At 36.4% G+C, this 12236-nt stretch overlaps 2 protein-coding genes across 2 annotated transcripts; both read left to right on the plus strand.

Moving 5' to 3' along the window:
- The first annotated feature begins 337 nt into the window (after positions 1-337).
- On the plus strand, positions 338-6306 carry LOC117930349 (mitochondrial outer membrane protein porin of 34 kDa-like). Its single transcript, XM_034850968.1, has 6 exons — positions 338-618; positions 761-828; positions 1616-1726; positions 4186-4272; positions 4434-4642; positions 5693-6306. Exons 1-6 carry the CDS (start codon positions 570-572, stop codon positions 5997-5999), a joined length of 831 nt encoding a protein of 276 aa, XP_034706859.1. The 5' UTR covers positions 338-569; the 3' UTR covers positions 6000-6306.
- A 2569-nt stretch (positions 6307-8875) lies between these two features.
- LOC117930348 (probable leucine-rich repeat receptor-like protein kinase At1g35710) lies at positions 8876-11515 on the plus strand. The gene is made up of 2 exons (XM_034850967.1): positions 8876-10843; positions 11115-11515. The coding sequence occupies exons 1-2, from the start codon at positions 9262-9264 to the stop codon at positions 11471-11473; spliced, it is 1941 nt and encodes a 646-aa protein (XP_034706858.1). The 5' UTR covers positions 8876-9261; the 3' UTR covers positions 11474-11515.
- Positions 11516-12236: the final 721 nt, after the last annotated feature.

Raw genomic sequence — 12236 nt, forward strand, 5'->3', positions numbered from 1 at the left:
AATGATTAAAATAAAATATTTTAAAGAAATAGAGGGTTTTGGGTCTGATAAGTTGGGCTGGCTATTGGGTTTAGCCCAAAACTAATCCAAACAGACTCGGTCCAGTCAAGTGAATGGAGCAAAATGAAACTGCAAAATCCTTTTATCTTGGAATATGATCAGAACCGCTTTTACTGCTTCCAAGGAGCGATAATGAGTAATGACTTCCTCCGGGTTACCTTGCAACCAACAATTCCATCATTGTCAATATCACTTCTCTCCGTTATTTTTCTCCAAGTTTTTCTCAACCCCCCATCTTCACCGCTAAAAAATTTAAAAACAAAGAAAAGACCTGAAATCTCGAATCGACGGATCATAAATTAGACAACGAAAGATCCAACGGCGCAGATTCTCCAAGAAACGGATTCCCAGGGAAAAAAAAAGAGGGCATCATTTCCATTATTTATTGCTTTGAAACCCTTTCGCATCTGAGGTCTCTCGCCTTCGTGCTTCTTCGATTTGATCGTCTCCGGTTCCTCCATTTCCCTCTGGTTTGAGCTTCTCCGGCGACTCCGTTTTTGTAGGAAGCGATGGGCAAGGGTCCGGGTCTGTACACTGAGATCGGAAAGAAGGCTAGAGGTCTTTCTTCATTTCTCTATCTGGATGTTTCTGTTGTGTGTTGAGTGTGGTGATTTCCTGTTGTGGAATCTGGAGATTGGTGATTTTTTTATTTGGATTTTTTTGTTTGTTTGTTTGTTTTTTTTTTTTTTTTTGGTTTCAGATCTTTTGTACAAGGACTACCAGAGTGACCACAAATTGACGATCACGAGCTGCTCTCCTACCGGAGTTGTGAGTTTCTCGGTTCCTATTCGGTTTATTTGAGCCTAGGGATTTAAGAGTTCGAGCTGTGTGGTCTTGAATCAATGTATTATCGAATATCATTTTCGGAAATTTATTTATTAGTCATTATTATTACTATTATTATTAATATGGTTATTAATATTGTTATTGTTATTATTGTTATAAATATCTGGTCCCTATCAAATTTCTGTAGATTTATTTTTTTCCTTTAAATAAAAAAAAACCTTTTTATCATTGATGTGGTTTTACGGGCATTTTGTTGAATTCTTGTTTCTTTTGGTTGATTAAGCTGTTGTTTTAATGAGCTCCTGTTAAGCATTCAAGTGTTACTAAAGCGATTGAGGTGATTAATGAGTCCTCAATAAAAATATAATTTACATTGTTCATAATATATTTCTATAGTTTCTAGTTTCACTAAGGTGATTTTCCATGAGGTTTCTGCATATTTTTTCACCTGTCAAATTGTGTTGTTCTAATTCAGTTTGTTGATAGGTTTACATGACTTGACTTGTCCTGGGCATGCCTGCAAAGGGGAGACTCCATTTTATAGGGTCTCAGTTGGATGGCATGATACATCCAAAGCATGCTAAACTCTTTAACTGCATTCATGTCTTCTAATTTTTTGCAGTTTATGGAATTAATGTGAATACTTATTAGAGTTCCATCTCACATTTACTTCATTCATTATCTTTTTGATGAACAGTGTATCACTTCCTTTTGTTAAGCGTTCATGTCAGGATATAATCGTTTTTTGTATTATTACTTCCTGTTGCAGGCTATCACGTCGTCAGGAACGAAGAAAGGTGATATATTTGTTGCTGATGTTAACACCCAACTGAAGAACAAGAACATCACAACTGATGTCAAAATTGACACTAGCTCCAATGTGAGTTCCATGTGCCTTTGAACTCAACTGTTGTATTTTTCATTTGCTTTTCATTCTTTCATACTTTGTTTATGCCTCTTGTTCGGTGGAATAGGATATGATATTGATGACCAAAGTTCTGTCATGGGTCTCTGGTTTTAACTTACATGTATTTGTACTCTGAGTGACACAAGCCTTTGAGTCAGTTATAATCATGAACATTAACGTGTTGGTCAACACTTTGTTATGAATGAAAAAAGTTTCCCACCCAAGGCTCAATTGTAGGATGCCACTCATTGGTAAATAGTGGAACTGGGTTCTTTTTTGGCATGCAGCATCTGCTGGAAAGGTTGCTAAGAAGTTATAACTATTTTAGTCCATCACTCATGGCCCAACCTTTACATGCTATTGTATGATATCTTTATGATATTTAAGTCAAACTCTGTACATGTATCTATTTGAATCACCTTTGGAACTGTAAACTAGTTTATTTTCAGTTGCATTTTGGTGGTAGATATATGAGTATTAATTTACATAGTATTTTATACATATATTTTTTTTAATTCCTTCTTTTTTTTAATTGCAGTTTTAGTTTTTTAATCAAAATTTTATGTTTTATAAAATGAGTAATATCAAAAATTGAAAAAAAAAAATGAAGAAAATGAATGTGGAGTAAATTTATGTTTCATGGGATATGTTCATAAGATTATCATGTTCTGTGTAGAGGAGATTTAAAAAAGCGGTTGGATGATAAATCTTATCACTTATTTTATCTCATGTTCAATCCAACATATCATATCATTTGTCCTATTTCATACTTGATTGAAATGAGATAAAATAAGTGATAGGATAACTATATTATCCCATTGTTAAAAGTGCAAGAAGGCGAGGACACTTTATGTTAGAAAGAAGATAGGAAAGGATTTTTCAGTGTCAAGTCTTATTATTGTTCTCTAAGTGGGGCAAATAATTTTGTTTTTCCGGGGAAGGAGGTTTGGGGATCCCATGCTCCTCTCAGAACTTGCTTTTTTGCTTGGGAAGTTGTTTGGGAGAAGATCCTAATTGTAGACACTTTAATGAAGAGGGCTTTGGATCTTTTTATTAACCCTCTTGGGAGTGACTTGGGTATTTCTAGTTTCAGCAAGAAATCTCCTCCTTCAATGAAAAGTTAAGGGGTTTTAAAAGAAGAATAAAACAGTTTGGTGCTTGGCTCCCATTTGCTTATTTTGGTGTGTTTGAAAAGAGTGTAATCGAAGAACCTTCAAAGATGAAGAACTCTGCCATCAGGGTTTAAAGGATCTCTTCTTTCGGACTTTTTTTGAGTGGACTAGGGATTCTTTGGAGTTGGATTTCCCCTCTATGCTCATTTTCCTAGATACTCTTTTTTGTGGTTAACTTTGCTTTGTTTTGTTTGTGTGGTCTTTCTTTGTTTGAGGTGTGTTTGACTTGTTTCTGTGTATACAACCTGTATACATAGGGCGTGCCCCCTCCTTTTTTGGCGCTTATTATTGCATGTTCTTGTTGTCTATACAAAAAAAAAAAAAATAAAAATAAAAAAATATCCCATTGTTAACCAAACATGAGATATGTTATTCCATCTCATATCATATCTCATGCTATATCTAGCCAACCAATGTGGCCTCTAAGGCTTGTGTTTGGTATACCTATTAAAAAAAAAAAAGGTTTGTGTTTGGTATGGTACCTTAACCACTTTGAGCCTGTGCATCCATCAAACTTTATTTTACATGTATTTATGTGCATATCGAGGGCATGCATGTGTAGCTAACTCTTGTATTTATTTAATTTTCATACCTAAAGATATCGGGAAGCATAATTAAACTGTTTTATTAAAAGGAACTGTCTATGTATCATAGCGATTCATAACATGTGTACTTACTTCAACACATCTATTCTAACTGAGTTGCAGAGTATCATTTGAAACTTTCCTTTGGAGGGTATACTTGTTATGGAAATGCCATATGGTAGGTGGTGCTGGATGTCTTTCTCCCATGCTCATAAGCTAGTCCCCATTATGACACAGTCTCACTAGATCATCAACAGCTATGGTCACCAAGCTGACTGAAAGGTTCTTATGTGTCTTGCAACTTACTTGAGAAATGGTCCAACTATTATGCTGTGCTGCCCCTCCACCCCCTTACCCTCTTTCACTGCATGCAGTTGTAATAGAAGTGTGAACCTTCAAATGTTAGAGATGCCTACATTGATCACTATCCATCATTTGTTGTCAAGATGCTGTAGCATTTCTGCACAGAGTCTGTATTGATAGGCATCTCGTTTAGTGCCTGTATTAGTAGATCATGCTTGTTTTTGTTTACGTAGATGGGGATGTGAATTGTTTTCTTAAGCAACCTTCTGTTTGACAGTGGTATGGTTGAATTGTTTCTTATTTTATTTTATTTTTATTCTTAAAATTAAATTACAATTGTTTTATTCATTTAGTTATGTTTGATGATTCTCAGCTTTTTGTGACCGTTACCGTGGATGAACCTGCTCCTGGCCTGAAGTCTATCTTTAACTTTAAAGTTCCTGACCAAAGGTCTGGCAAGGTAAGCAATTGATGTTTGGTTCCTATGTTAAGAAGTTGTTTTATTAATGTCAGGGGAGTATGGATGCAATTGCTTCTGTTGCTCACCCCATCTTATTAAGATTAGATGCTAACATTATGGACCATTGTATGATTTCTAATTTTTTGGTGAATTTATCACAGGTGGAACTCCAGTACTTGCATGACTATGCTGGGATAAGCACAAGCATTGGGTTGACAGCGAATCCCATTGTTAACTTCTCAGGTACCATTGGGACTAATGTTGTTGCACTCGGGACGGATCTTTCCTTTGACACCAAAAGCGGGAATTTCACCAAATGCAATGCTGGTGTAAGCTTTTGCAATGCGGACCTAATTGCTTCATTGACCGTGTGAGTAAATGCTTCATATAAAGTAGTTTTTGCATTTCTGTTTCCTTTATTTCAAATGTTACCCTCATTTTTGGTAGATAGGAATGCTAAAGCTTTTTCCCTAGGATGGAGGGCAAGAGTGACCTTCCATTTTTCCCACGTGTCTTTGGATTTGAAAAAATGTGCTTCATCATTACTGTCATACTTGTTTGAAATTTACTTCACATGAGATGATACAATGATGAGATAGATTTTATATGAAAATTGATACTTATCACCAGTTTGTATTTATATTTAACTGGATCTCAAGCTACAGATATGATACACAACACAATGACAAGTATGCTTTTAACTATTCTTCATATTTTATTAGAAAAATTAGATTCGAATTTATTTTCCTTAAAAAGAAATATTATATTAATTGTTTAAAATATACTTTAAGGTCAAAAATTGATCATAAATGAGAGAAAGTGCTAAAATAGTCCTAGATGAAAAAACTATAAGGTGGTTGTGAAAGGAAGCATGTGAAGAACATATATGCCTGGTCATAATTTAGAACTAAAATTATAGCTAAAAATTTAAGACATTTATTTTTGTGAACTTTATGATAAATGCATGCATTAAACCCATATTTTGATAAACTGAACTTTTCAAAACTTTTTTCAATATTTTTATATGGTGTGACATAGTTTTAACTATTTAAAATCTATTAACTTCATGGAACTGATTGTAGGTTACTCTACAATTCATGCTTCCAACATATATATGTTTTGTGTATGCATATTTTTTCTATTCATCTATCATCACTTAAAGAACTTACTGTATATGATATGCCAAAATAGGAAAGTGATACATGATATGATTTGCAAGTTTACAGCAATGGATGGAGTTTCTATTAATTGTTCCAACTTTATTTCGACTGGGTAGTTGGTTTAATTTTGACTGGCTTAGCTCAGTGCAGATTTTTGTATGCCCGTTGAGTGGATTGAACATGTGATGGAAATCTATTGCCGTATTCATGTGTATCTCTTTACTTGGCCAATGAAATGCTGTAATTTATTGGTGATACAGGAATGACAAAGGTGATGCAGTGAATGCATCCTACTTTCATTCAGTGAATCTGCTGACAAACACAGCTGTAGGCGCAGAGGTGACCCATAGCTTCTCGACCAATCAAAATACATTAACTCTTGGGGCCCAGCATAAGTTGGATCCATTGACTACAGTGAAGGCACGGGTGAACAACTTTGGCAAGGCAAGCGCCCTTATCCAGCATGAATGGCGTCCAAGGTCACTCTTCACCATCTCTGGAGAGGTGGATACCAAGGCCGTTGACAAGACTGCTAAGGTTGGACTTGCTTTGGCGCTCAAGCCATGAGCAGGGGCTTCTACCATGTGGGAAGTAGGCATGCAAAGAGCGATACAGTTTGCCTATTGTTGCCCTTTGAACTGACTGTTTCTTTGTTCTTATGGTTGGGACAATTTTGTTCTGCCTCTCGGTGGCTTTGGGTTGTAAAAATAATTATAAATGGTGTCACAAACCAACTTTGGATATCGTTTCTTTCCCAGGTTGAGACCTTGATACCGGTTTAGCTAGAGAGGCTTGACTCAGAATTTTGTTTCAATTCTAAGATGGCTGTTTTCAGCAGTTTACATTATTTTTTCAAATTTTTTGTCATGGAAAATGCTTCCCCTGTTCTTCATTTCGTTTTCCTTCTCTTTTTCCTGGACTACAGGTGGTAGCTGGTTTTTATGAAATATCGGTTACCCTTTCATTTGGCCTTATTCTTGGCCACCTCATGCAAATTTCAGTGCTCACATAAATTAGCAATTTCCACATGTTATGGTTTAAATTTTCACAGAAAACCTGTGTCGGAATCGGATTCCATTATTAAAGAAAATAGAAGACAAATATTCAACAAAAATATCCATTTTAGTTTGTTGTTGGGCTATTTAATATATATTGCTGCTTCATATTTCCAGTCGGCTGAGGTGGACAAAATTGAAAGCTGAGACGATGCCCCAAACGCCTGAGGTGAGACATGGACTAGGACTGGCGCCTGGTCAAAGAGCTAGCCTTGCTGTGCTTTCAGGAAGGAGTCTTGTAAGAGTTGAGTTTTGGGAGGTATGAAGTCTCTCCACCTGTATATTTTGGGCGCTTCTTGATGTGTCTTTTTTCTTTTTATTAATATACTGCTATTTATTTGTAGAAGAAAAAAAGGTATGAAGTCTCTCTTGGACAATAATAAAATGGGAAAAATGGAGTGTTTGATATGTCGTCTTGTGGTGGTGTTGATGGTGAAAATGGTTCATTGCTTTACTCTCTCTCAGGCTGAGGCCGAGGCTCTCAGCAACTTCGTTAGGCGGACGTGGCAGGGCAGTGATTTTGATCACTGCAAATAGTACGCCATAACTTGCAACAAGTTGGGACATGTCACTCGGTTAAGGCAGCCAGATTACTATGTACTCATGGGCGTAAGCCAGACCAAATTAAAGTTTTCTTCGTTTCCCAGCCTCATTCATCTCACACTGCCGGTGTTGGACTCCATGGTAGCATCCCAGACGAGATAGGTACTCTTTCTAACCTCACCTTTCTTGATCTTTCTAGGAATAGCCTCACTGTGCCATCCCTTCATCATTAGGCCATCTTACCAATTTAACTTCACTCAACCTTGCTTCCAACCAACTCAATGGATCCATCCCTCGAGAAATCGGAAATATTAAGAATCTTGTCTTTTTGGACCTCCATACTAACTGAATCATTGGACAGATGCCTTCCTGGCTTAAAAATTTGAAGAGATTAAATTACTTCTCTCTCTGATAATAGACCATCAGGCACCTTCCCCTCCTTTCTCACCCACAATTGCAAGCGGGCAGCAGCAATTACTTTATCCCACAATGATCATTTGGAGAGTTATACACCTTCCCCGTGCAATGGAGGAGACACAATCACACTCACCATTATCATCTCTTTGCCCCTCACCTTGTTTTCTGTAACCTTAATACCAGGGTTTGCTTTCCTTTGGTGGAACAAAAGAGAAGTTCAAACAATCATCTTGGCAACTGAGGATTTTAATATCAGATATTGCATAGGTGTTGGCTATGGCAGTGTTTATAGAGCACAATTGCCCAGTGGAAAAGTGGTTGCTGTGAAGAAACTTCATCGATAAAAAACAGAGGAGCTGGCATACTTGAGAAGTTTTAAGAATGAGGTACGAATGGTAGAAGAAATACGAACATTGTGAAATTATCATCTGCATAATAGATGCATGTTTCTCATTTATTTGTATGTCGAAAGGGGAAGCTTGTATTGTATGCTGAGCAATGAGGTTGAGGCCGTGGAATTGGATTGGACTAAGAGGGTGAATATTGTTAAAAAAATTGCCCATGCCTTATCCTACATGCATCATGATTGTATCCCACCAATCTAACTCTCCTTAATATATGATTCCACTGTATATACCAAAAGTTAAAAACAATAGCATTCTTGAACATAAGTTAAATAATAGATAAACTATATGCTGGACATTCCAAGACACAATAAGGATTCAACATGTGTTGATGATATGCTCCACTAGCCCCCAATTCCCTATTAAAACATGGAAGGGGCGACACTTTGCCACTTGATCTCATCCTAGAACTAGGGTACAATTTGCCTGCTATTGCCTTTTGAACTGATTGTTTCTTTGTTCTTATGGTTGGGACAATTTTGTTCTACCTTTTGTGGTTTTGGGTTGTAAACATAATTCTAGATGGAGACCATAATACGGATTAGTTAGAGACGTTTAGTCGAGATTTTGCTTCAATTCTATGATATGATGGTTGTTTTCAACGGTTTGCATTGTTTTTCTCTATCATGGAAAATGCTTCCTTCAAACCTCGTTTTTCCTTCTCTTTTTCTTGGACCATAAGTAGTTGAAATCTCAATCACCCTTTTAGTTGGTCTTATTCTTAGTCATTTGATGAAAATTTCAGTGCTCAAACCTACCTTCAAAATTTTCAGAACTATTCTTGTGCAGGTGAAAACCTCAAAAAAAGAAGGCTTGGCCATTTCCTTGATCTACTTGAAAAATAAAAATAAAATCCTCAAAACATGTACAATTCTAAAACTTTTCTCTGTGTTTTAAAATATAAATATATATATATATATATTTTCAAATTTTCACCCTCGTGAAATTCAAGTTATTGAAAGGAGAGTTCTTGTGTTTAACTTTTTTATTTTTTATTTTTTTATTCTTAAGAGGAAAATATCAAAAAGGTCAAAAAAAAAAAGAAAAAAAGAAGAAAGAAAAACGAAAAGCAAACCTAAAATTCATAATATCTAACTGACCTAATCAAAAGTTTGACAAGTAGACCCAAGAAGACTTGCTTGACTTGCTATGTTTCCGGGAAGAGTCTTGGACTGATCACTAGAGAATTCTACGAGTGTAAAACGGTTTAGAAATTAAAGATAGGGGAAACTTCCAGACAATCGAGGAGAGACATAACTCAAATCCTTGGCTAGGTCAACAGTCCAAGGAGGCTGGAGGCCTGAAAAAGAGTTGAATGACTTGCAGTGCTTGGGAGAAGACTCTTCCGCACCGATGTTATAGTATAAAAGTACTGGGAGCTATGAACTGAAACATTAATCAAATGAAAAAATGGAGAGCTCGATATCTAGGGTGGTGGTGGGAGCAGTAGTAGCATGGGTGGTGATCGTTTGCATGGGCTTTTCACATGCTGCACCAATTTATTCTTCTCCTCAGTTGCAGGCTGAGGCTGAGGCTCTCCGCAGCTCCGGCTGCTGGTCCTGGGAGAGCAATATTTCTAATCATTGCCACTGGTCTGGCGTAACTTGCAATGAGGCAGGGCATGTCATTAAGATAATGAACTTGACGTCGTGCCACACTGCAGTGCTGAGTGGCTTCAGCAAGTGGATGTTTTCTTCATTTCCTAGCCTCATTCATCTCGACCTGAGCATTTGTGGTCTCACTGGTAGCATCCCTGATGAAATAGGTAATCTTGCTAACCTCATCTACCTTGATCTCTCTTATAATCAACTCCACGGCAATATCCCGTACCGATTAGGCGCTCTTACAAAACTTACCTATCTTGATCTCTCTTATAATGCACTCTCTGGTGTCATTCCCTCATCTTTGGGCTATCTCATTAAATTGACTTCTCTCAACCTTGTTCGGAATCAAATCAATGGTTTCATCCCTCCAGAAATTGGAAACCTCAAGAACCTGGTCGAGTTGAGCCTAGGTTGGAACTTACTTAGGGGAAAGATACCTCACCAGCTCCAAAATTTGAAGAAGTTAGAAACTTTGGATCTCTCTTATAATAGATTATCAGGCTCCATTCCTTCCTTTCTAGGCCATGGCCACAAGTGGAAATCAATTGATTTGTCACACAGTGGTTTGAAGGGTCATACACCTTTGGAATCGCAAGACCAGTCCCACCACAAGATAGGACGAAAAATCACAATTGTCACCTTTGGCATCTCTTTCTTCATCACCTTGTTTCTTGTAGCCTTAATCCTTGGGTTTCTTTCCCTTTGGAGGAAGAAAAGAAGATTTCATCCCTCAATTCTTTTCCTTGGTCTGAAGAAAAGAAAAATTCAATCAGAGGCAGCAACAACTACAAAAAATGGTGATTTGTTCTCAATATGGGGCTATGATGGTAGGATTGCTTATGAAGACATCATTGAAGCAACAGAAGATTTTGATATCAAATATTGCATAGGTACTGGAGGCCATGGCAGTGTATACAAGGTACAGTTGCCTAGTGGAAAAGTAGTTGCCGTGAAGAAACTTCACCGGGTGGAAAGTGAGGAGCCAGCATGCATGAAAAACTTTCAAAATGAGGTACATATGTTGACAAAATTAAGGCATAAGAACATTGTGAAACTTCATGGTTATTGCCTCCACCAGAGGTGCATGTTTTTAATTTGCAACTATTTGGAAAGAGGAAGCTTGTATTGTATGTTAAGAGATGAAGTTGAAGCTAGGGAGTTGGATTGGACTAAAAGAGTGAATGTGATCAAAAGCATTGCCCATGCCTTATCCTACATGCATCATGACTGTACTCCACCAATCATTCACAGGGATGTATCAAGCAATAATATCCTCTTGAATTCAGAACTTGAAGCTTTTGTATCGGATTTTGGCACTGCTAGACTACTAGATCCCGATTCATCCAATCAAACGCTTCGTGTAGGCACTTATGGCTATATTGCACCAGGTAATATGGCCCATTCTTTAGTTTAGACTTTGAAAAATTTTCACAAACAGTTCTCATGATCTCAATTTTAGAATTGGGCTAGCTAATGGTGATACAAATTTCATATCTAAACTTTTCTTTCTATTAATGTATTCTATGCTTGAGTGGTTCTAATTGAGAAACATTACCATAACTTCTAATTTTTCCATTTTTAATCCTTTTATTTCATTGTAGCATTAACGAATTATTTTATCATGTCTAATGATTTGTTTTTCATTTTTATATTTGACAGAGCTTGCCTATACCATGAAAGTAACTGAGAAATCCGACGTTTATAGTTTTGGGGTGGTGGCACTAGAGACAATGATAGGAAAACATCCAAGCGAACTGCTCACCTCATTGTCATCCTCATCAAGCCAAGATATAATGTTAAGAGATGTATTGGATTCGCGTCTCATATTGCCTGAAGATCCAAGGGTTGCTAAAGATGTAGTTTTTGTGACATTTTTGGCACTCAAATGCATCCATTCAAAGCCGCAATGTCGTCCAACAATGCAACAATTATCCTACAATCTTCTTATTGATGTACCATTTCCTATGTTACCATTTTATGCAATTTCACTAAACCAGTTGAAGAATCAAGTAATTTAATTGAATGTTAATAGTAATATATATTAAGAGATTTATTATGCATAGAACTAAATATGAATCAATGACCCATGAACTTTATATATTTCTTCTGAATGCTATAATGGCATATGATTAATAAAAATATTGCATTACAATTTTATTACTTTTTAATGCATCATTGTGGTTTCGAAGTTATTGTATGCATCCATAAATTATTGTTCATAATAGTAGCTATGAACATGACCCTTATCGTTTTATTTTTATAACTAATAATGTTTTTTATGGGGGTCAAGAATTTTAATTTTTATCTTTAAAATTTTAAAAATGATTTTTTTTTTAAATTCTATTTAATTACTAATTCGAACCAACATATATGTTCAAATGACACGTATGTAGTATGAATTGTGCAATACAAAGGCTTAAGTCATTTAACTTACTTTAAATATTTAATACTAAGACCTTAGCATTGGTGCTAACACCTATTTTGAGTTTAACTTCATAGTGAAAAAGGGAAAAATAATGTAAAGAAAAACCCCCACCTCGTACCAAGGAAGAAAGGGAAGGGTTAAGCGAGTAAGGTGAGAAGTAAGACTTGTGAAAAATTTAAGAGCAAAGGAAAACAAAAAGACTAAGCCATGGGCATGAGACTCGGATGACAAGGCTTGTGAAGTCGGTTCGAGAAGATAAAATTGTGTAGAAACTACTAGAATATCTGGATTGCTCTATTTCAAGTCCTGGATCACTTAGGGTACATGTTGCTAGTCCTAGGGCTCTTCAAATCTAA

Source organism: Vitis riparia, chromosome 14 (assembly GCF_004353265.1).
Source record: "Vitis riparia cultivar Riparia Gloire de Montpellier isolate 1030 chromosome 14, EGFV_Vit.rip_1.0, whole genome shotgun sequence".
NCBI classification, from domain to species: domain Eukaryota; kingdom Viridiplantae; phylum Streptophyta; class Magnoliopsida; order Vitales; family Vitaceae; genus Vitis; species Vitis riparia.